A 22,395-nucleotide genomic window follows, 5' to 3' on the forward strand; every position below is an offset into this window, starting at 1 on the left:
AGGTTTAAAGTGGGTTTAAAGTGGGAATACTTATAAATAATCAAGATGTATTTTACAAATTATGAGTTTTACATTATCCTAATTATAAGGCTGATGTCTGAGACATACTTTAAAAAATGTTTGCCTTTCAAAAAAGCAGCTTTCATAGTGTTATGACATGAAAAGAGAACGTATATAAAAGGTTTGGTATAGATGAGCAGCAAAATCACTCAGTTATGGCAGCTATTAACTTTACAGCAATCTTATTTGATTTAGTAGGTGATTTAGGTCTCTTGACCCTTGCCAAACTGGGTCCATCATGGCTAGTAGCATAAGGAATCATGGTTATTGACCTAACAGTTCTGCTAATGAACTGACTGACCTCCATCTCTTCACACAGCCTTACTCATGAAATAACAACCTTTCACCTGGAAGCATCATTTCTCTTCTCGGAGTATTGAATGCAATCTGTGTCTCCTTCTGCTACATATGGCCTGTTAGATTATAATTATCTGTTTTACGTGCCTGGCTGCTCAGGGAACTATGATTTACTTGTGAATTGGGATGGTGTTTTAATCATTTCTGAAGTCCTCCATGCCACCAAATAATTTCTGACCTTTAAATTAATATTATTTAAGGGATTGTAGAGTATACTTCGGTGCCACTTACGCCCAATGTTGGCTTAAGTGAAAAACAAGAGTATTTTGTTCATACAGTAGCAAACACTTCCACCTCAACTGTCAATGGACTCTATCTACTCTGTTGGTCCATACAGATGAAACACAATGACTAGACTCAAAATTCTGCTTTGTATCACGTGCAGGTACCCATTCATCATGTACCTAAAAAATACTTTGAATGGGTATGTACTATCTCATATGCATAATGTTATACTTTATTCAGCTATTCTCATATCATTAAACGGTATTCTGCTTTTATAAATAATCCTGAGCTGAGACTTTTCCACATAAATCTTTATCAGAGCCTCAGATTATTCCCTTAGAATAAACTATGAAAAGGTCAAAAGCTATAAACTAATAAAAGCTCTTGAGACATATTGTCAGGTTACTTTCTAGATAGCTTGTAGCAGTTTATACCCTCATCTAAAGTGAATATGGGTACCTGTTTTACAAAACTTTCACCAACATCTAGCGTTTGCTTTTTAATTGTTGTTGATTTGAAAGACATTTAGTGGTATTTTAATATTTATTCTGCTAAATAATTACATTTAAAATTCCAAGTGAAGAAGGAGACACTTTCAGACCTTTTGTTGTTGTTTTTAGAAAACAGTTTAAATCCTGGCACTGCTTGTCATTACTATTGTACTGTTACTGAAGAAATACAGAAATGGTACTTAAAATAGAGCCACACATTAACTATCTCTTTCAACAAATGAAGAGCCTGTGGTTGAAGGAAAAGAACTATGTTCTAGTCTAGACAAGAGTCCTTATGAACCAATGGGCTTAGACAAGTCTTTATGTCTCAGTTTCCTTTTGTGTCACAATGAGAATAATGCCTGTCATACAGTTGTTGTGAGGGTAAATTGGCATGGTCTACGTGGACATACTTAATGAATTATCATGTACCAAACCCATCCACTATTATATAAAATAGCTTTTTAAATGTAATATAGCAGTTTTTCAATATTAGTGCTATGAATTTTAAAACTTCAATAGACGCTCAATTATTCCTATGATAACTTTGATTTACATTTATAGTAGGTAGATTGTCTTTAGTCTCTGACATAACAAAGTCTTTCTTGCCCAATAATAGGCTTACTAATTGACCGCTTCTGTCTGACTGGTGGAAAAAGCCCCATTGGCTATTTGAAGGCATATCTTACCAACTTGTATCTTTCGGCAGATTCTGAAAAAGTACAAGAAGCCATACAAGAAGGTATTCATTTGGTTTTATCGAAGGTTTGCGCTAGTGTTGACTTTCATTGGGCTTCATATATGATTATGTGGCTTGTTAAATTTTCTTGTAAGCCGTTTCCAACGAGTGGCAGCCCCTAAGGCTGTCTTTTAGAGCTCTGACCTAGAGGTGGACATCCTCAGTGATTGTCCTACAACTGCTTTTACACTTTCCCATCCCTTATAGAAATGGAGGCAGTGTGTAAACAATAGTTTGGGGATGCGTGGTTATAAAGAGCAGTTGAGTCATCAGGTAATAGCTTGAAAAAAAAATACCGCAAAGGTTTTTTTCTTTTTTTAATCATTAAAATGGTAGAAGAAACTGACGCTTCTGGGAAGACTATTAATAAATCTCCATGGTCTGCCAGGGATCGCTTCTGCAACTATGTTTGATGGAGCCAAAGACATGGCTTACTGTGACACACAGCTCCGCGTGGCCTTTGATGGGGATGCCGTCCTCTTCTCGGATGAATCTGAACATATTACCAAGGAGCACGGGCTGGACAAGTTCTTTCAACATGAAGCACTATTTGAGAATAAGCCTCTTGCTCAGGTAGGTTCAGTGATTTCTAATTAATTTTGATCTACTTATTTTCCAACATATAAATGTTTTGAATTATTTTAGGCAGGCTATTCCTCATTTCGTATCCTTCACACTTTGCTCCCTTTCTTTCATGAACTCCTCATTTTGAAACATCTGCTGCCGAGTTGGGTACTTTTTGTTTTTGGTTTGTTTTGTTTTTAGTTTTGTTTTGTTTTAGGGTTCTTTTATCTATCCTGTTTTGGAAATGTTTCTATGATCTTCTCATGATAATGAGTTCACCTCCAAATTACAAGTAATAGAGGTAATATGGCTTACCAGTAAACCATTTCTACATAATAAGTTCTCAGAATAGTAAAGTGATTTCCAATAGGTTCAGTAAACATTTATGGACCTCTTTGACCATAGACCTCAAACTCAATAAAGGCATTATTTAATTGAGAAAATCTGCACAAGTGTGAGCTCAGATTGAATCAAACAATGAGCCTCAAGTAAGTGCAAGCTATGAACACTGAATCAAAATGAAACTGAATATTTAAATTTTTTGAATCAACCCATGAACTGAAATGTTAAAGTCACAGTCTGAAATAAACAAAACTTACAACTCCTGAACCAAAGGAAATCTGAAACATCAAGCTATTCTCTAAACTGAATCTAAACTGATGGACCATTTAGTTTTAATCTAAGAATTTTACCAAAGAATTTAATTATTTAATTGGTCTTTTTTTCAGCTTTTCTTGAACTTAAAATAAACAAATATTGTTATTTTTATTATACTTGTAAAAGTATAAATAGACTAACAGAAAGCTGAAATGTTTCACTAATTTGCCTTGTGATAGCAAGCGATATTTAAACTGTGTGTGTGTGTGTGTGTGTGTGTGTGTGTGTACGTGTGCACACATGTGCACATAACTTCATGGTCCCTGCCTTAACAGCTTCTTTGGAAAACTTGATCTTATGTTATGAAGTTGTTCATTGTTAAGAAATTGAGAGGAAAATCCTTTGTTATATTTTAGTAAGTCTGCTGAAATTCAGAGTCCATTGTATAGTAGTCTATTACTGAAATTTGGAAATTTCCAGAAAAAGAACACTTAAAATATTCAAAATCATAATTATTTCAAGATAATCTTAAAATACCATTTTCTCATCTCAGGTAAATCAAATTTCTTTTAAATTTTGCATTAATCACTTCCCTTTTCCGTGTTAAAGAACTTGTTCTTCACATTAAACATTGAAATTGTGAAGCCCAACTCTAGTTATTGCTGGAATACCCAACAAATTTCAACTGACGATACTTGTTTTCATTATGCAGTCCTTCTGGCAGTGGATAAAGACGCTATTTTACTTACTTACTTACTTACTTACTTACTTACTTACTTACTTATTTTTGATGTTTATTTTTGAGAAATAGAGCACAAGAAGGGGAGGGGCAGGGAGAGAGGGAGACACATAATCGGAAACAGGCTCCAGGCTCTGAGCTGTTAGCACAGAGCCTGATGAGGAGCTAGAACCCACAAATCGTGAGGTCATACCGAAGTTAGACACTTAACCAACTGAGCCACCCAAGCACCCCATAAAGATGCTATTTTTTACATAGTAAACGTAGCTTTTCTATAAATATCAGGTATTGCCAGTGTGTTCCACTGATGAGAAAGAAGTACAACCGAGGTACAATTCCTACCCAAGCCTTTCAAGTATGTTGGTCATGGGACTTGCAGCTTGGTCATGACAATGTCCCACTTGTCTCAAATAGAGGAGAGCTGAGAGTCCCCAGAAAATGAAACAGCTAGAGAAGATTAACTTGGCCACTCTCTGGTGGCTTAAAAGCTTCCAGTGTGGCACTATAACAAGTAACAGACATTTCCTGATTTGATCCCTACTTAGTCTCACCATTCTCAAACAGTGGTCTCCAACTCTGTGTGTATGTATGTGTCTGTGTGTGTCTCTGTGTGTTTTAATCATAACATTTGATGTATAATTTATATACAGTAAAATTCATAATTTTTATTGGGTGCTTCTGAGTTTTGACACATGTATACCGTTGTGAAACCATGACCAAATTCAAAATACTCAATATACTCACAAAATTCCCTCATACCTCTATGTAGTCATCCTACCCTGCTATCTCCAGGATCTGCAACTACTAATATAATTTCTGTCCCTATAGTTTTGCCATTTCCAGATGTCACATAAATGGAACCACACAGTATACAATCTTTTGAATCTGACTTCTTTCATTTAGCATAATGCATTTGACATACATCCATGCCATTCCACGTATCAGTAGCGTCTGTTCCTTTTTATTGCTGAGTCATATTCTCTTCTATGGATGTACCACATTTTCTTTACCCATTTACCTGCTGGAGGAGATTTAGACTGTTTCCATTTTTTGGCATTTATAAATAAAGCCACTTTAAGCATTTGCATACAGCATTCTGTGCAAACATAAGATTGCATTTCTCTTGGGTAAACACCTATGAGTAGGATTTCTAGGTCACATGTTAAGTATATGTTTAATTTTATAACATACTGTGAAACTATTTTCCTAAGTGACCATACACTTTGCATTCCCAATAGCACTATATACGAGATTTTGTTGCAGTACATACTTACCAGTATTTTGTACTGGTAATTGTTTTTTTGTTTGCTTCTTTTAAGTTGTTCCGTATCTCACTGTAGTTTTAATTTGCATTTCTCTAACAATAAATCATATTGAACATATGCCATCATATATGTTCTTTAGCAAAAATATCTGCTCAAATCTCTTGCTCATTTGTATTGGGTTTATTATTTAAGTTTGAGAGTTCTTAACATATTCGAGATACAAGTCCTCTATTAGATATGTTTTGCAAATATTTTCGCTCAGTCTGAAGACAAACATGTCTTTCTATTCTCTTTATACCATTCATTGTCTTTCAATGATCAAAATTTTACAATTTTGATGAAGTTCAAATTATCAGTTAGTTCTTTTATGAATCATGCTTTTAATGTCATATGTAAAAACTGTTTGCCAAAGTCACATAAATTCCCTGTGTTTTTGCACATAATTTTATAACTTTAGGGTTTTTTTCTTTTAGGATTATGACCTATTTCTTTTTTTATTTTTTTTTTTAATTTTTTTTAACGTTTTTATTTATTTTTGAGACAGAGAATGAAGGGGGGAGGGGCAGAGAGAGAAGGAGACACAGAATCAGAAGCAGGCTCCAGGCTCTGAGCCATCAGCCCAGAGCCCGACGTGGGGCTCGAACTCACAGACCGCGAGATCGTGACCTGAGCTGAAGTCGGACGCTTAACCGACTGCGCCACCCAGGCGCCCCTAGGATTATGACCTATTTCGAATCAACTTTTGTATTTGTGCAAAGTATTGGTTAAGTTCACTTTTACTGCCTATGGATATCCTAATTGTTCCAGCACTATTTGTGAAAAAGATTGGCTTTCTGTTCCTTTAATGTAGGTGTCCATGCTTTTACCAATATCACACTGTCTTGATAAGTGCAGTTTTATAGTAAGTCTTGAGATCAGGTAGGGTGAGTTCTTCAAATTTGTTATTTTTTAAAATTCTTTTGGATATTCTGAATTTTTTTTTTTTTTTTTGCATTCTTATATAGATTTAACAACTAGGTTTGTCCATTCCTGAAAAAAAAATTCTGCTGGAATTTTTATTATGATTATGTTGAATTTATAGCTTAAACTTGGGGGAGGCAGGAAGATGTCCTAATATCAAGTCTTTCAGTCCATGGGTATAGTACATCTCTCCATTCATTTAGGTCATCTTTGATTTCTTTCAGTGTTTCAAATGTTTTTGTATATAGATATTGCACATGCTTTGTTAGATTTATACCTAAGTATTTCATAATTTTGGTGCTATTGTGATTGGTACTTTAAAATTTTGATTTCCAATCTGTTATCACAGATTTTGCATATTGACTTCGTATGTTGCAACTTTGTTAAATTCACTAGTTAGTATAGTAAAATTTTCATAGATTATTTGAGATTTTCTACATAGACAATATTGACTGAATAAAAACACTTTTATTTCTATGTTTCCATTTTGCATGTCTTTTAATTATCTTTCTTGCCTTATTACCCTTGCTTGTGAATTCAGTGGAATGTTCAACAAGAGTGATAAGAGGGGACATCCTTGCCTTATCCCTGATCTTAGGAACAGATCATTCAGTCTTTGACTCCTAAGTATATTATCTATTGTTTTCTTCAAGATGCCCTTTGCCAAGTAAGGGAATTACTTTCTAGTCCTATTTTTTGAGAGTTTTTACGATAAATGCATGTTGAATTTTGTCAAATTTCTTTCCTGCATGTATTGAGAAAAGCATGTGGCTTTTCTAGTATGTTGATAGCTAAATTACATTGATGTATTTAAAAATGTTGAGGCAGCTTTGCACTGCTGGTGTAAATTCAACTTGGTCATGTTGTAGTACCCTTTTTATATCTTGCTAAATTCAATTTGTAAAAATATAATTTAGGATTTTTTTTTTTTTTGCCTTTATGCTCCTGAATGATATATAACTCTATAGTGTTCCTTTCTGGTAATATCTTACAGAATAATGCTAACTTCACAGAAGCATGTGGGAGATATTTTCTCCCCGTCAAATTTTTGGAAGACTTTGTGTATAGTTCGTATTATTTCTTCTTCAACTATTAGGTAGACTTTCACAGAGAAACCATATGGGCTTGGACTTTTCTGTGTAGGAAGGCTTTAACTAAAAATTCAATTATTTTTAATAAACTATTACTCAGATTTTCTCTTTTTGTCCTACTTTCTGGCAGTTTATGAGTTTGTATCTTTAAAGTAATTTGCCTGTTTCATTGAAGTCACTGAATTCATCAGCATAAAGTTTTCATATGTTCTTATTTTGCTTTTACTATCTTTAGGATTGTAGTGATATATACCTTTTCATTCCTGATATTAGTAATATTTGTCTTCTCTGTGGTTCTCCCTTGTTCTTAGTCTAGCTAGACAACAATTTTATTTATCTTCTCAATAGCCAGCTCTAAGTTCCTAAAGATGGAAGTTGAGGACACTGATTTAAGACTTCTAAAATAAGCATTTAATACATTAAAATTTCTTCTAAATGATGCTGTGATGGCATCCCACAAATGTCGATAGGTTGTTTGTAATATTCATTCAATTCTAAGTATTTTTTAATTTTCCTCTGACTTTCTCTTTGATTTATGGGTCATTTAGAAGTTGGTTATTTGTCAAGTATTTAGAATTTTACTAGATATCTCATTCTTATCAATTCCACATAGAATTTTGTTGTAATCAAAGAATACATTTTATATGATTTCAATTCTTTAAATTTATTGAGGAGTGTTTTATGCCCAGAATATGGTCTATCTTGGTTAATGTTTCATGTGTACTTGAGAAGAATGTTGATTCTGTATTGTTAAGTTGAGTAGTCAAAAATGTCAATTAGATTAAATTGACAGTGTATTAGGTAATATTGCCCAAGTTTTCCATATTGTCAGTAGGTTTCTACCTACTTCTTCTATCCATTATTGAGGAGGCAGGGATGAAGCCTTCAAGTATGTTTGGGGATTAATCTATTTCTCCTTTCAATTATATGTGTTTGCTTCATGTATTTTTAATCTCTTCTGCTTACTGCCTAAATATTTAGGATTGTTATGTCTTCTTGGTGAAATAATCCCTTTTCATTATGTAATGTCTCTCTGTCTCATAGTCATATAACCACTCCAGCTTTTTTATTTGTTTTGGTTTGGGCTTTTTCACTGGTGTTTGTATGGCATATCTTTTCCATAATTTTTACTTTTAACCGATTTATGTTTTTACATTTATTTTTTTAATGTTTACTTGTTTTTGAGAGAAAGAGAGACAGAGCGTGAATGGGGCAGGGGCAGAGAGAGGGAGACATAGAATCCGAAGCACGCTCCAGGCTCTGAGGTGTCAACACAGAGCCCAATGCAGGGCTCAAACTCACAAACCACAAGATCATGACCTGAGCTGAAGTCAGACACTCAACTGACTGAGCCACCCAGGCATCCCTATGTTTTTACATTTAAATTGTCTCTAGAAAGGATGATACAGACACCCGTTCTGAATATGGTGACATAAACTGGTCCCTATTTATTCCCTTTGGAAACTACTCAAAAGCAGTAGGAGAACTGTATTCCTCTATGTTTCAAAGCCAAACTAGTTATTAGTAGGGTGGATCCTGCCAACAGTCACCATACCCCCTTTGCTGCTGTTGCCAATTTTAGAAATAGTTAATAGTTTTAGAATACCTTTAGAAAATGAATTTTACATGTTTTTTTTTTCCCTGATATTTGCAGTCTTAGAGAAACAGTGATCTAAATAATGTTTAGATCTAAATAGACAAAAGATCATCTGTTAAGTCATGTTTATAAATAAACAGTTTGTTTCCAGGACAGCAGGGAAGGGATCTTTTGAATTGAAAACAAGTCAGTCGTACAATACTATCCTTGTCCTTCCCCCATAAACTCTCTAATTGTTCCCAGAAAAACCAGTCTGCTTCAGTGATGAGTAATAAAAACAGAAGCAGCACAGAACATACACAAAGATACTGAGACAAAGGCAAAAAAGGGCAAAATCTAATAACAGATGTAGATCTCTCACTAGAAATAGTGGCCAAAGCATAGGTAAAAATTGTGACTAAACATTTACTATGACTTTTAAAAACGTAATAAAGCAGGGTCAGGGTCATAAAGTGGAAATGCAAGAATCAAGGGAGAGATAATAAAATGTTAAATGGTAGAACTCTGGAAATGAGTAAAATTGAAAAATAGGATTTTACAGAGAAAAAAAATGACAGAAATGTATCATAGATAAAGAAAATCCAACATATGCATAAGTGGAATCCCTGAAGAAAACACTGAAATTATGTTTTGAAGGGAGGAGGAGAGGATTGTGTGTGGTAAATACAAAGATGCAAAATTATATCAAAATATAAATCAATAAAATATCTGAAACTGTCAGATTTATTAAAAGATTAGGGGCACCTGGGTGGCTCAGTCAGTTAAGTGTCCAACTTTGATTCAGGTCATGATCTCACAGTCATGAGTTCGAGCCCCGCGTCAGGCTCTGTGCTGACAGCTCGGAGCCTGGAGCCTGCTTGGATTCTGTGTCTCCCTCTGTCTCTCTCTGCCCTTCCCCAGCTCATTCTCTCCCTCCATTCCTCTCCCTCTCTTCCTCTCTCTCTTTCTCAAAACAAAAGTAAATAAAAATATTTTTAAAATAAACTATTAAAAGAATAAAGATTAAAGGTGACATTATGTAATTGGGAACTAGAACAAAATTATCATCACCAAGACATTCCCTAGTAAAAAATTTTGACATCAAAGATGAAAAAGTAATTCTTTGAGCAGTCTGCACATATGAGTGGGGGAAAAAATCAAGCTGTCTTCAGTTTTCTCCACAGCAGCACTCAATAGCAAAAGACAGTGGTGCACTACTTATAAAATCACTTGGAGAGAAAATATATATCACAGATTCTATATCTAGCCAAAAGTTTATTCAAGTAAAAAAAATAGATCAACAGTTGAAAACATACTATATTCTCAGAGATTGTTATTTCCATAAGATTTTCTTGGGAAAATTAGTCTAGAAGACACATATTGGCCCACATGTAGATGAGGCACAAATGGATGCAGAATATATTTAACCATAGAGCTAAAACTAAAACAATTGTAGGGATTAGGGTGACAGAAAAGAAAGTACACATTATATGTCCTAACGATGTAGAAATTATATCACTAATGAAAACAAGAAAAATGCGGAGGAAAAACATCCAAGGAAGAGTAAGTATGTTGATATCTTCAGTTACAATAATGATCAAAGGATAAGATGTAAAACTGATAAATAGAAATATAGGAATCTTTAATAATGAAAATGAGGAAGAGGGAACAAGTAAAATTGGGTGCTTGCAAAGAAACAGAAGATGAAAGAGAGGTAAAGAAGGACTGTAATTTCATTACTTCTCATTATAAAAAACACTAGGTCTGATATTTAAAAAAATAAAGGATTAAAAGTACTATAAAAAGTTAAAGTTACAAAGGTAACCAATATAAGGAAATACTACAGACCTTCCTAAATGTTAGAAGAAACACACATACACACATTCACAAAGAAAAAAGATACTCAATGAACAAGGAAAATACAATAAAAATCCTAAGACAGAACCATTATCGCATATATTAGTAATGCCAATAAATATAAATGGCCTAAAACTCAACTTTGTTTTAAAAAATTAAGACTTCCATATTGGATCATATAGCAGAATCCAATTCTTGCTCTATTCCAGAGAAACAGCTAGAACTAAGTGTTCAGAAAGATGAAGATAAAAGTAAGTGTGAAGATATACACAGGTAATTGTAAATATAAGACAAGGTTAGATTCAAGCCAAGAAGTCACTTAACTAGCATATATTACAATATAGCATAAATTATAATAATAAAACGTGCAATTCACAAAAAGCAAACCAAAATAGTGCTTCAGTGATTAACCAGACTTTATTTAGAGTATCCCATTTTGCCATGGATAATTTATGTCTGTCGCCCTGGTTTAACTTTGTATAGAAACTTCTTTCACTCTTAAAACATCTATGTTTAGATGATAAATTATATGGTCATCCTATATTTATTCCAGCAATGCAAGGATAGTTCCACAAAAGGAAACATATTCACATAAACGCAAGGAGTTTCGGGACTTTGCCATCGGCCTTAGAATACTGACGTTCTAATGCAGTATTATATCCTTTTATAAGCTCTTATAAGCCTCTGCTTTTTCAGCATTCACTTCTTTTAGCTCACTGGATCACAGCTATGACATATGTTCCTTTTACAGGGTCCCTTAAAAGGCTTTCTGGAAGATTTAGGCAGACTGCAAAAGAAGTTTTATGCCAAAGACGAACGGTTACTTTGCCCTATCAGGACCTACCTGGTTACAGCCAGGAGTGCAGCCAGTTCAGGCGCCCGAGTGCTGAAAACCCTTCGCCGCTGGGGTCTAGAGATAGACGAAGCTCTTTTCCTTGCTGGAGCCCCCAAAGGTCCCATCTTGGTAAAGATAAGGCCCCACATTTTCTTTGATGACCACATGTTCCACATTGAAGGGGCACAGAAATTCGGCACCATCACAGCTCATGTACCTTATGGCATTAATCAAAAAATGAACAATTAGGGATGGGGAGGAGAAATAAAGCAGTGAGTCTGGTATTACAGAAGCCACTTTTGTGGATCTCTAGGGTAATTAGATAGGTATTTCAGATGATTGGACCTCAGAACTTAGTTCATTTGGAAAGGTTTCCTCTTGATATTTTGAAAATATTTTGAACCCTCAAGTTACCTGCAAGCTACTTCTCTTTGAGCTATCAATGCTGTTGAATACCACTGCACTTACCTTTATGTGTAAGTCATATTGATGACTCTTTAGGATAAGTTTAGAACCCGAATGCTTGAATACTTAACAGGCTATCTCAGGTGTCTAGTTAGTTTTACAAAGCATTGCTCATTTTTGGAATTGGTTGATAGAATGAATTGTTACCCACCATCATTGTAGAACATTGGTCTTCAAAGAAGGAAAGAGTAGGGTTAGATACACTCTTGAAAATTGGAGCTTTTTATTCTGCTGCCTCTGTGACCAGGCTTTTAATCAATGCAAAATGAAAAGGTCACTCCACCTGCAATTTTGACTCCTGCACCAAGTTTGACACTGCTCATTGAGAAATAAATCAGCAGGTTATTCATAGAGGGCACTTTCCATCTAAGATGAGCTCCAAACAGAAGGTCTGGAGAACCTGAAGAACCTGGGGAAGGTTCTTTGAAGCTTACCCGAGGGTGCATTACCTCTGGACTACAAGGCTTCATATTTGAAGTCTCTGGCTCTGGGCCTGGCAGGTAGGTCCAATGTTTACATAAAAAAAAAAAAAAAAAAAAAAGCTTTGGCTACCACTTCAAAATGTGACATGAAGTGTAATATCCTAGCCTTTCGTTGTTATTATTATTTTGTTATTTTTCTTTTGATTTCAAGAAACATCTATTGGTTATTAACCATAATCTACTGCATAATAGGCACAGTGAGATGGTTATTTTCATGTTACTTCATTTTCTCATCAAACCAAATGTTTGTAACAGAACATTATTATTACCCTCATTTTTACCAATGGAGGACTTAAGACTCACAAAGAAAAAGTAGCTTGTCCAATAACGTGCAGCTAATAAATGGTAGGACTGAGATTCCTTCAAAAGCTACATTCTGTTTTCTCTGTGAATATACAGCCTTCCACTTCAAGTTGTTATTAATTCCATGGTCATAGGACCCATCCTGAACAGATAGTCATTCCATTACGTCCTATGCTTCAGTTACATAGCAGTTACATAACAGGTCTGAGGATTTCCCTCCTCCTCTCCTCTTCATGCCCTCTCCTGCTTCTTCTACCCCCACTTCTATCTCTACTGCACCCATGTATACATATTCTGCCCCGGCTCTAGGTAAAGAAGACTGCTGCTGACATATAGGTTTGCTCTCTTTCTTGATTTGATATAAGCTAGTCCAAAATATACCAGTCATGACACTTACTGAGTACCTACTGTTTTCTATGCATTCTCCAGTGTGAAGACCACAAGAGAAACTCAGACATAATCCTGTCCTTTGGGAAATTTAAAACCTTGAACAATCCCTTAGAGTAAGTCAAGCATGCAAACTGATATAGTCAACCCCAAAAAGCTGTTTGTCCTCAGTGCCAAGAGAGGGTCACACATGGAAGTTGAGGAAGAGATCTGTGTGGGCTGGATGTGGTCAGACTATAAAGAGAACCGAGGTGAGCTTTTAAGAATGAAAAAGACATGGATAGGTAGAAAAAGAAAGAGGAAACAGATGTGCTCTGGGATCAGTGAGCTTGAGAGGCAACTTCAAATTACCAAAAGGAAGAAATAAAGGCCCACCCCTGGTGACTTCTTCTCTGGTGCTTTGTGGAATCCTCAGGGACAGTGCTCCTTCCCACCTGTAAGCTCTACCTTCAGCACTCACACGAAACCTTCTTCTGTCATTCTAACCCTCTTCTATGTGCGTGCTCAATGCATGTTATATCCTTCCCAAATGTACAGGAGTGGAGGAGAGTTTATCAAAATAATCTAGGGAGTTAATTTCAAACTGTACAAGTTGTGTGACTCCTCTCTTATCCTAAAGATTCTAGAATGGGGGCTTGGGCAGGGGAGGTCTCTGTACAAGACAATAAGCACATTGAGGGAAGAAATAGTGTCCTATTTCTCTGTGACTCTCCCAGGGCAGGGGCCTGGCACATACTGGATGGGTGAGTAGATGAACGAATGACAACTTGAGAAAAGTTGGGTCTAAAGCTATGAAATTTGCAGCTTGAAGATGGGTCCCTGTGGCAATAAGACCTCACATCTTTGTATCATTTTTACAGTGTACAAAGCACTTTCCCTTCCATTATCACGTTGAATAGCCTCCTGGAGGGAGGCGTGGAGGCACTAGTGAATGGGCTTTTCCCACTGTATCTCTGCCAGTATGAAATAAGACCATTGGAGGATGCCTTTTGCTATAGAGACCTATGACCTAACGGTTTTCAGTTCTCAAACTGTGGTCCACAAATCAGCAGCATCAGAATCACCTGGGAACTTGTTAGAATTGCAAAGTCTCAGGTCCCATCTGGAACCTATTGAATTCTAAACTCGTACTGGCACCCTACAATTTCTGGGGGGGGGGGGGGTTGTTTTTTATGAGTCCTCCAGGAGGTTCTGATACAACGCTAAACCAACCAGAACCACTGATCCATTCCATTTCCGAGTGGTTCCTGTTGCTGAGTTCTTCGCCTCATCATAATAAAAAAGAGCCCTTCCTCAGACTCCAGGTGGGCAGGGACAATTCTGAGGGTGAAAGTAAACTTCACTGAGGGTTAACAAGTCCCAGGGCCCTTTAACGGAAAACACACTAAGCAAGCTCCGATGTATGGGATTTGTAAATTAAAAATATTCATTAGGCATTCCCATGGGGTCAACCCCCGCTACTCTCGGGCCTGTGCTCACCCTCCACGCTCAGGCTGGAGACCTCTCCACGTAGTCACCACGACCCAGGGCGCTGTACTACGGCAACCAATCAGATGCCCTCGGAAGGAAAACTACAAGTCCCAGTATGCCCCACGCCGTCCCGTCAGGCGGCGAAAGGCCGCGCCCCAGAATTCTTCGCGGGCAGGTGGCAGCCTTAGTCCCTGGCGCGCGCGACCACTCCGGAAGTCCCGCGCAGGGGCCGGTGGGCCCTCGGCACCCGCGGCTATGGCCCTGGTGGCTACAGTAGCGGCACTCCTGGCTGCACTGGGTGGGGCTCTGTGGCTGGCGGCCCGGCGCTTCGTGGGGCCCAGTGTCCGGCACGGAGGAGGGGACTCCGGCCTCATGCACGGGAAGACTGTGCTGATCACAGGGGCGAACAGCGGCCTGGGCCGCGCCACGGCCGCCGAGCTGCTGCGCCTAGGGGCGCGGGTGATCATGGGCTGCCGTGACCGCGCGCGCGCCGAAGAGGCAGCGGGTCAGCTCCGCCGCGAGCTCCGCCAGGCTGGGGGCTCCGGGCCGGGCTCCGACGCCGGCGAGGCCGGCGAGCTCGTCGTCAGGGAGTTGGACCTCGCCTCGCTGCGTTCGGTGCGCGCCTTCTGTCAGGAGATGCTCCAGGTGTGGGGCTCCGGGAGCCAGCTGGAGATCGGGGACGGGCGCAGGCCTCGGCGAGCGGGTGGGGCGTGGGCTGAGCGGCGGGTAGCCGCCCAGAGTCCGGGGGGTGTGACCTTGGGAAAGACCAAGCCTAAGAGTCCCAACAGTCCAGTGGTTTTGAGAAGGCTAGGGAGTGCAGGCTGGGAAAATTGGTAGGACAGGCGTCTGCCTTCCAAAGATGCTGAGGAAATAATGGCCCCAAGAGGAAAATAAGCCAGTTTCTGCACATTTCCTTTCATTATGTGAGGCCGGCCCTGGAGGAGATCCGCGAGGTCACGGACTGTTTTTTCTGTGTCCCTAGTGAATCTGCACCAAGCCATCTTTCAGAGAACCTTAGAGCCAGGGACCTTGAAACAATGTCCCCCCCCTACTGGGGTAGGAAGTTTAGTTCTCTGTCACCAGTGGACTCATTAGCACCACATCCTTAAGCAGTATCTGGCCTGATTTCTAAATAGACTGGAGCTCAGAATCCCAGTGGCCAAGTGCTCTAAACGGGGACAAATAAATATAATACTTCGTATTTATTGAAGGTTTCCTATGTGCCAGGAGGTGTTCCAAGCATTCTTAGGATGACTTTCCTGTGTGCCAGGAGGTGTTCCAAGCACTTATAATGAAATTAAAGTGCCCTTGGCTATTACTGTCATCAAAGCCTCACAGCAACCGTGGTAGACATTTTTATCCCCATTTTACAACGTTAGGCAATGAAGGCTAGGTAGGCCAAGTAATTTGCCCAGGATCTGTCTCCAAAGCCCTCGCTGTTAGCTTCTATACTCCTGCTGCCTGCCAGTGAGGTGTAGGATTTCTTCGGTTAGCTGATAAATATTCCACTGCAGGGGATGTCCTCTGTTGAAATTGAGATAGAAGAGTTTCCTGCAGGGGTAACTTGCAAAAGCCATATAGAAAAGTGAAATTTAAAATTAGCTGGCCTGGGAAAGGTGCCTGTATGAAATGGAGCCTCTTGAGTCTGCAGCAGAGGTTCCCAAACTGTCTAATTATTTTTTTTCATAATGCTGGTGAGCCAAAGGAAAGATCTATCGGTTTATTAAGTAATTAGGTCCAAACAACCCAGTATTTACATCCTAACAACTTAGTAGCTGTTTGAAAAAATAATACACATAATTAAAAGAAAAAATTTTTTATTTCATTGTTCAATAACCATAACTATTGATGGGAAATGTGCACCTGTTGTTCACTGCACCAACTTCTCAGTCTTTGGGATCAGACTGGAAATGTCCATCTTTTTTTGTTCTACATTGATTTTTAACATTGTACTTGCATTTTGGTAAAAACTCAGCTTTGCAGAGATGAGACACCATTGAAAGGAATTTAGCAAAATTTAATGTTTAAGCTGTGAACCCCCTGCAGCTAGTAGTTTGAGATGTTGTACAGATTATCACTTTGTTTCCCTGGAAAATATAAAATTATCCATAGCACCCTGTGGAGTCCCTTATGAGGCTGTAGGGCGCTTTGATGCATTGTTTGGGAACTATTGCAGATCTTTTTTGTCTGTTTGTCTTAATAACTAGTGTTTCATTATCAGCTGAAACAGTTAACAATACTGATGTATAAAAGATGTTGAAGCATAAAAAGTGGGTCTTCCTGTTCATTAAAATGTGGATGGGTCTGGGAATGCTTCTCATTTCTGATACTTACAGCATTTAACCACTTTGGCCATTTGAGACAGAACTAATTAAAAGTTAAAGAGATAAACTTTATTAAGTTTCTTCCTGGCTCTGAAGTTCAGTGACAATAACCATATATATATTTTTTTAGTGGAAGTGTAAATTTCCCACAGGTTGGTATTCATGGTATTTATATCATTTATCTCCTCAAATTTAAAAAAAAAAATAGTGAATGATAAAGTCTTAAAATAATACAAGCCCAGCAAAGAATGATGGCTCAGAAATGATTAATACAGGAAACTCTTCCAAAGGATTAGTGAAAAAAGAACACTCCTTTCTTTCCCCCACGGGTGAACTTTTGCCTTCTTTTTGAAGTTGACTGTTGGAAAAGCCAAAGGTGCGTAGACAGACAGAATGATAAATAGTTGATCCTCTGACAGGTAGGCTGTGATAACAGTTGTGAAATTTAACACATTTTTCTTTTTACTTACACTTGGCAAAAGGGCCAGTGAAATTTGAAATTTGACCTCAAATTAATTTAATCGTAGGTCATCACTCTGTCTTTACACCTGGAACATGTTGTGCATTTTTTTCTCTGCCCATCAGAAGAGACAGAGAGGAGCCAGGAAACGGCTGGGGAAAACCAACTTAATATGAATTAAAAAATGAAAAGACTTCCTTTTGAGGACAGTCTAAATTTTAGCATTTTACTCTGGAGAGATGCAGGAGGGTACAAAGTGCAGAATTCTGACTATATAGATCTTCCAAGCTGCGGGCCTCTTGTAGCTTGAAAGAGGTAGATTTCATACAGGGAAAAAAGAACTGTATTCTAGAATCCTAATAGATGTTAAAGGTGTTGGTTGGGGCTAACTCCTCTCTAAATGTCCTTTGCTGTCATTGTGAGACTTAGTGTTATGTTTCATTGCATTGTTGTTGTTGTTTTTTCCCCCATTGTGTAGTTTCTGATATTTTGATATTACCTACTTATTTTTTTCTTAATATTTCTTTGATTTATTCTTGATATCCTCTCCAGTCTTATTTTGCATCCTTGACCCTCTCTACTGTCCCAATTTTGAGGAAACCACTTGAAGTTGCTCTATCCCCATGGTACTGTTTGCCCTTAGAAAACTACAGAATGGAGAAATCCTAATTTGGCCCTGGCATTGTTAATAGCAGCTCTGGGAATAAAGGATGCTGACCTGCCTTCTGCTATACTTCCACTTTCTAGCACACATCGATTCTCTAGCTATGGTTTGAAACTCCCAATTAGAAAAGCAAGCTAGCTTACTAATTAAAAATAGGGGCATTAAAAAATAGGGCATTGCTGTCAGAAGATTTCCTCTTCCCATTTTTGTTTGCCACTTAGGAGCCCTGTCTTCACAAATGACCTAACCCGGGTGCTTCAGTTTGCTCTTGAAGTTGTTGAGGGTAGATGAGATAACATGTGAGAAGCACAAGCCCCCCATTAAGCATGCAACCCACCCTCAACTGTTGAAAACCCTTGAAGGCATTGTATAGAATTTTAGTACTTTGCAAGAATTTGTTTTTAATTTCATTTGAGGCCTGTGTTCATAATTACCTCATTCTCTTTTTGACATTTAAAGGAAGAGCCTAGACTGGATGTCTTAATCAACAATGCAGGGATCTTCCATTGCCCTTATATGAAGACCGAAGATGGTTTTGAGATGCAGTTTGGAGTGAACCATCTGGGGCACTTCCTACTCACCAATCTTCTCCTTGGACTCCTCAAAAGTTCAGCTCCCAGCAGGATTGTGGTAGTCTCTTCCAAACTTTATAAATATGGAGACATCAACTTTGAAGACTTGAACAGTGAACAAAGCTATAATAAAAGCTTTTGTTACAGTCGGAGCAAACTGGCTAACATTCTTTTTACCAGAGAACTAGCCCGCCGCTTAGAAGGCACAAATGTTACTGTCAACGTATTACACCCTGGTATTGTGCGGACGAATCTTGGCAGGCACATACACATTCCACTGTTGGTCAAACCACTTTTCAATTTGGTGTCGTGGGCTTTTTTTAAAACCCCAGTAGAAGGTGCTCAGACTTCAGTTTATTTAGCCTCTTCACCTGAGGTGGAAGGCGTGTCCGGAAAGTACTTTGGGGACTGTAAAGAGGAAGCGCTATTGCCCAAAGCTATGGATGAGTCTGTTGCAAGAAAACTCTGGGATATCAGTGAAGTAATGGTTGGCATATTAAAATAGGAACAAGGAGTGAAAGAGAGCTATTTATAAAACTGGATGCCTTACATCTGTAATCAGAAATGGTGTGGCTTGAGTACTTGCTACTTGAAAACACAGCTTTGGTTTTACAGTAACTGCTGAGAGGTACGTAAGGATATTTTGAAGGTACTAAAAAAGTTATTTTCTAGAGAACATAAAATTTCAGAAAAGTTTTAAATATAAGCATAATGAGTGGTGTAACGAGCAATAGTATAATGAATATATAATGAACAATTTTATAAATTATGATTGAGCAAGCATGGATTATAAATATTAAAGAATCCAGTGACTTAAACACCTTGAGAAGTTTTTTCAAATATCTTTTTGAGTTTCATGGCCAAAGTGTTAAATATTTATATTGCAGTGCTGGTTTTTGTGTGAAAATAATATGCCTATTGTGTGCACCATTCTCACTTGGAATAAATTCAGTGATGCAAATTCTTAATTGTGCATTTTTTACAAGTTTCACTAAATTGTGTCCTTTATCATCTTATTAGCCTCCACTGATCTTGGTATGCCCAGTGTCTTCCCTTCCCACACATCTTGCATGCTGCATTAAGAAGTAATATTTCGGGGCGCCTGGGTGGCTCAGTCGGTTAAGCGGCCGACTTCGGCTCGGGTCATGATCTCGCGGTCCGTGAGTTCAAACCCCGCGTCGGGCTCTGTGCTGACAGCTCAGAGCCTGGAGCCTGTTTCAGATTCTGTGTCTCCCTCTCTCTGACCCTCCCCCGTTCATGCTCTGTCTCTCTCTGTGTCAAAAATAAATAAACATTAAAAAAAAATTTTTTAAAGAATATTTCAAAAACCCAAATCTGTGTCACAGTGTCATATCCCTGCTTAAAAATATGTGGTGGTTTCCAATTGCCCATAACAGTGGGTTTCCAGCCTTTTTTTGTTAAGCTGCAGAATTCTGTCTTCAAAAGAAGTCTTAAGGGGCGCTTGGGTGGTTCAGTTGGTTTAGCATCCAACTCTTGATTTCAGCTCAGGTCATGATCCCAGGGTCATGGGATCGAGCCCGTGTCAGGCTCCGAGCACGGAGCCTGCTTGTGATTCTCTTCCTGTGCCCCTCAACCCCCAACCCTCTTCGTTCTCTCTCTAAAAACATAAACAATACAAAACAAAAAAGTCTTAAGTAGAGAAACTTAATGGATAAAACAAGTAATTACAATACTTGTTAGTATTGTCTTTTTCCAAATATGTTCCTTTTGCTAATTCCTGAAAGGACTTAGCAGAATATGATAGTTTATAAACTACTTCTATTTAAAGTTTAAACTCTTTAATATACATTTGAGACTATCCAGGAACTGGCCACAGGCTTACCTTGTCCTCTTAGTGTTGTCCAATAGAACCTTCTGCAATGATGGAAATAACTGTGTCTGTGCTGTCCTGTGAGGTACACTCTAGATACGTGTGGTTATTGAGTACTTGAAATATAACTGAGACCTGCATTTCTAATCTTATTTAACATTAATTTAGATTTAAATAGGCACAGGTGCCTAGTGACTAATGTCTCAGACAGGAATCTCTCTTCATTCCATTGTATAACCCAGTCATCATTATAAATCAGTCATATGTTCACTTGCTTCTTGGCCTTTCCTTCTATCGTTCCTTCCATCCCTGTAGGCAGAACCAGTCCTTTTACTACTTTGTTTTAATTGATTTTGGAGCTTTACTAATTATTTGCTCAAAAATCCAGTTAGATACTTAGAATAAGAATTCTTCAAGGAATTTTTTTTTATTTTGTTATATTCTTATTAGTGTTCCTCAAGAATCAAGTGTAGTACTTGACACACAGTAAACATTGAATACTGATGTTTGAATGAGTAATAAGTAATGGGTCAGTGGTGTGCCTAAAAATAAGTCTGAATAGGGCTATTGTAGGTATCTGTACTGTAACATCAGAAAAAATAATTAGTATTTCTTTGTCTTAACCATCTCTTATCGGAAAAGGAATTGGGACAGAAAATGATGGACTGTACAATACTGAATTTAAGGACCATTTTGCTCAGGAGTAATCCTCGGTTGGTTATTTTTAAGACTATTTATATTATCTGGTTACCAGTATCAATTCTTTTCGAGAATCGCAGGACCTTGGCAGATTACACAGAAGATCTGTTTTCTGTTAGAGCACTGGGTTGTGCATCTGAGGAACACGGTGTTTGTATCATCACAGGTGTGCCTCTGCAGGTGTAGTGGGTATAGCTGCATCATGTTCTTTGAAATGTATTTTTAAAAAATACTCCACAAAGAGACTTGCTGAACTTAGAAATATGGCAGGAAATACACCAGAATGCAACTTGGAAAAATGGAAGCTAATAAATCTGTCCTACACCTCGACTTCATTAAAAAGAGCGCCTTTTTTATTTTTTTTTTCTTCCAGTTAATACCATCTTTTCTGGCTTCATTTTGATACCTGATGCTTTTCAGGGGAGTTGGGCCTTTTGTAAGAGTTGAGCCTTTCAGAGTTCTTGTTTGCGGCACCATAATAAAATAGGATATATTAATTTATCATGATGGAAAACTAGAAACTCATCTGGAAACACCAAGTATTTAGGTAAAATGAGCTGCCATTTGGAAGATGTCCTTCCCACCCCGTGTTGTATGGAATCGAGGGCTAATAGCTATAGTATGACTAGTTAGATTTTGAAGATTATTATTAAACTCTTCTGTTCTGCTGACTTACTTCTAACCATTTCACTGGGCAAAGAAATGAGCAAAAGGCAATTCTGTTCCGCTGATTCTTATTCTCACCCTTAGCAAAATATTGTTAGAAGTGTGCAGTGTGCCAGATGATGCAATAATTGAGTTAGAAACCCATTTTCATGTTGGTTTCTGGCTTCATCTTTTGAAATGTTGCCTTCTACATCAAGCAACTTGTTCTGAAAAGAAGTGAACTTGCTAGATTTTCTGCCTCGATTCTACTCAGAGTAACTATTCTGTATAGGGGTTTCCCAGTAGCATTTAACTGGGAAAGGGATCTCATGGCATAAAGACACCACCACATCAGATTTGATTAACAGCTCAACTATCCAGTTCTCCCTGAGACACTGGCAAGGTGCTTAACCTCCTTGAGCTTCTGTTTTCTTGGCTCTATCATTCAGATAATACTTTAAAGGACTGTGCAGTGAATATATTAGAGTATGTAAATAAAGCATTTAGCAAAGTGCCTGGCACATAATAGGCACTCATCCATTTCCCCTTCCCAAATGCACCTGATCATTACTATTAATGGTAATAGTAATTAATAATAGTAATGTTTATGTGAGTTTGTATGATGGAAACAAAACTAAACCAAGGGTCAGCAAACTTTTTACAAAAGGCCAGACTGTAAATATTTAAAGTCACTAGGCCATATACAATCTGTGGTACATGTTCTTTTTCTTTTATGA

At 37.9% G+C, this 22,395-nt stretch overlaps 2 protein-coding genes and 2 long non-coding RNA genes across 6 annotated transcripts in view; 3 read left to right on the forward strand and 1 right to left on the reverse strand.

Moving 5' to 3' along the window:
* NT5C1B (5'-nucleotidase, cytosolic IB) overlaps positions 1-13,002 on the forward strand; it is a 26,218-nt gene extending 13,216 nt beyond the window's left edge. For 2 of the 3 annotated variants that reach the window (XM_019451252.2, XM_019451261.2), the window contains 3 exons: positions 1,753-1,875; positions 2,261-2,445; positions 11,273-13,002. In XM_019451252.2, coding sequence (XP_019306797.2) covers positions 1,753-1,875; positions 2,261-2,445; positions 11,273-11,605 — 641 coding nt within the window. In that variant the 3' untranslated portion in view covers positions 11,606-13,002. Of the gene's footprint in view, positions 1-1,752; positions 1,876-2,260; positions 2,446-10,730; positions 10,773-11,272 lie in introns of all 3 variants that reach the window. The other variant, XM_019451269.2, reaches the window with a different exon arrangement.
* Positions 4,215-14,641, reverse strand: LOC128773684 (uncharacterized). Its single transcript, XR_008418095.1, has 3 exons — positions 14,473-14,641; positions 11,366-11,573; positions 4,215-4,790 (listed from the first exon to the last, which is right to left on the reverse strand). It is a non-coding gene; the product is annotated as an uncharacterized LOC128773684 (long non-coding RNA).
* On the forward strand, positions 14,626-19,451 carry RDH14 (retinol dehydrogenase 14). The gene is made up of 2 exons (XM_019451281.2): positions 14,626-15,108; positions 18,371-19,451. Exons 1-2 carry the CDS (start codon positions 14,719-14,721, stop codon positions 18,986-18,988), a joined length of 1,008 nt encoding a protein of 335 aa, XP_019306826.2. The 5' UTR covers positions 14,626-14,718; the 3' UTR covers positions 18,989-19,451.
* Positions 15,115-16,733, forward strand: LOC109268135 (uncharacterized). The gene is made up of 2 exons (XR_002080484.2): positions 15,115-15,693; positions 15,737-16,733. It is a non-coding gene; the product is annotated as an uncharacterized LOC109268135 (long non-coding RNA).
* Positions 19,452-22,395: the final 2,944 nt, after the last annotated feature.

This window comes from Panthera pardus, unplaced genomic scaffold, assembly GCF_024362965.1.
Source record: "Panthera pardus isolate Hobbes unplaced genomic scaffold, ASM2436296v1 HiC_scaffold_26, whole genome shotgun sequence".
NCBI lineage: Eukaryota > Metazoa > Chordata > Mammalia > Carnivora > Felidae > Panthera > Panthera pardus.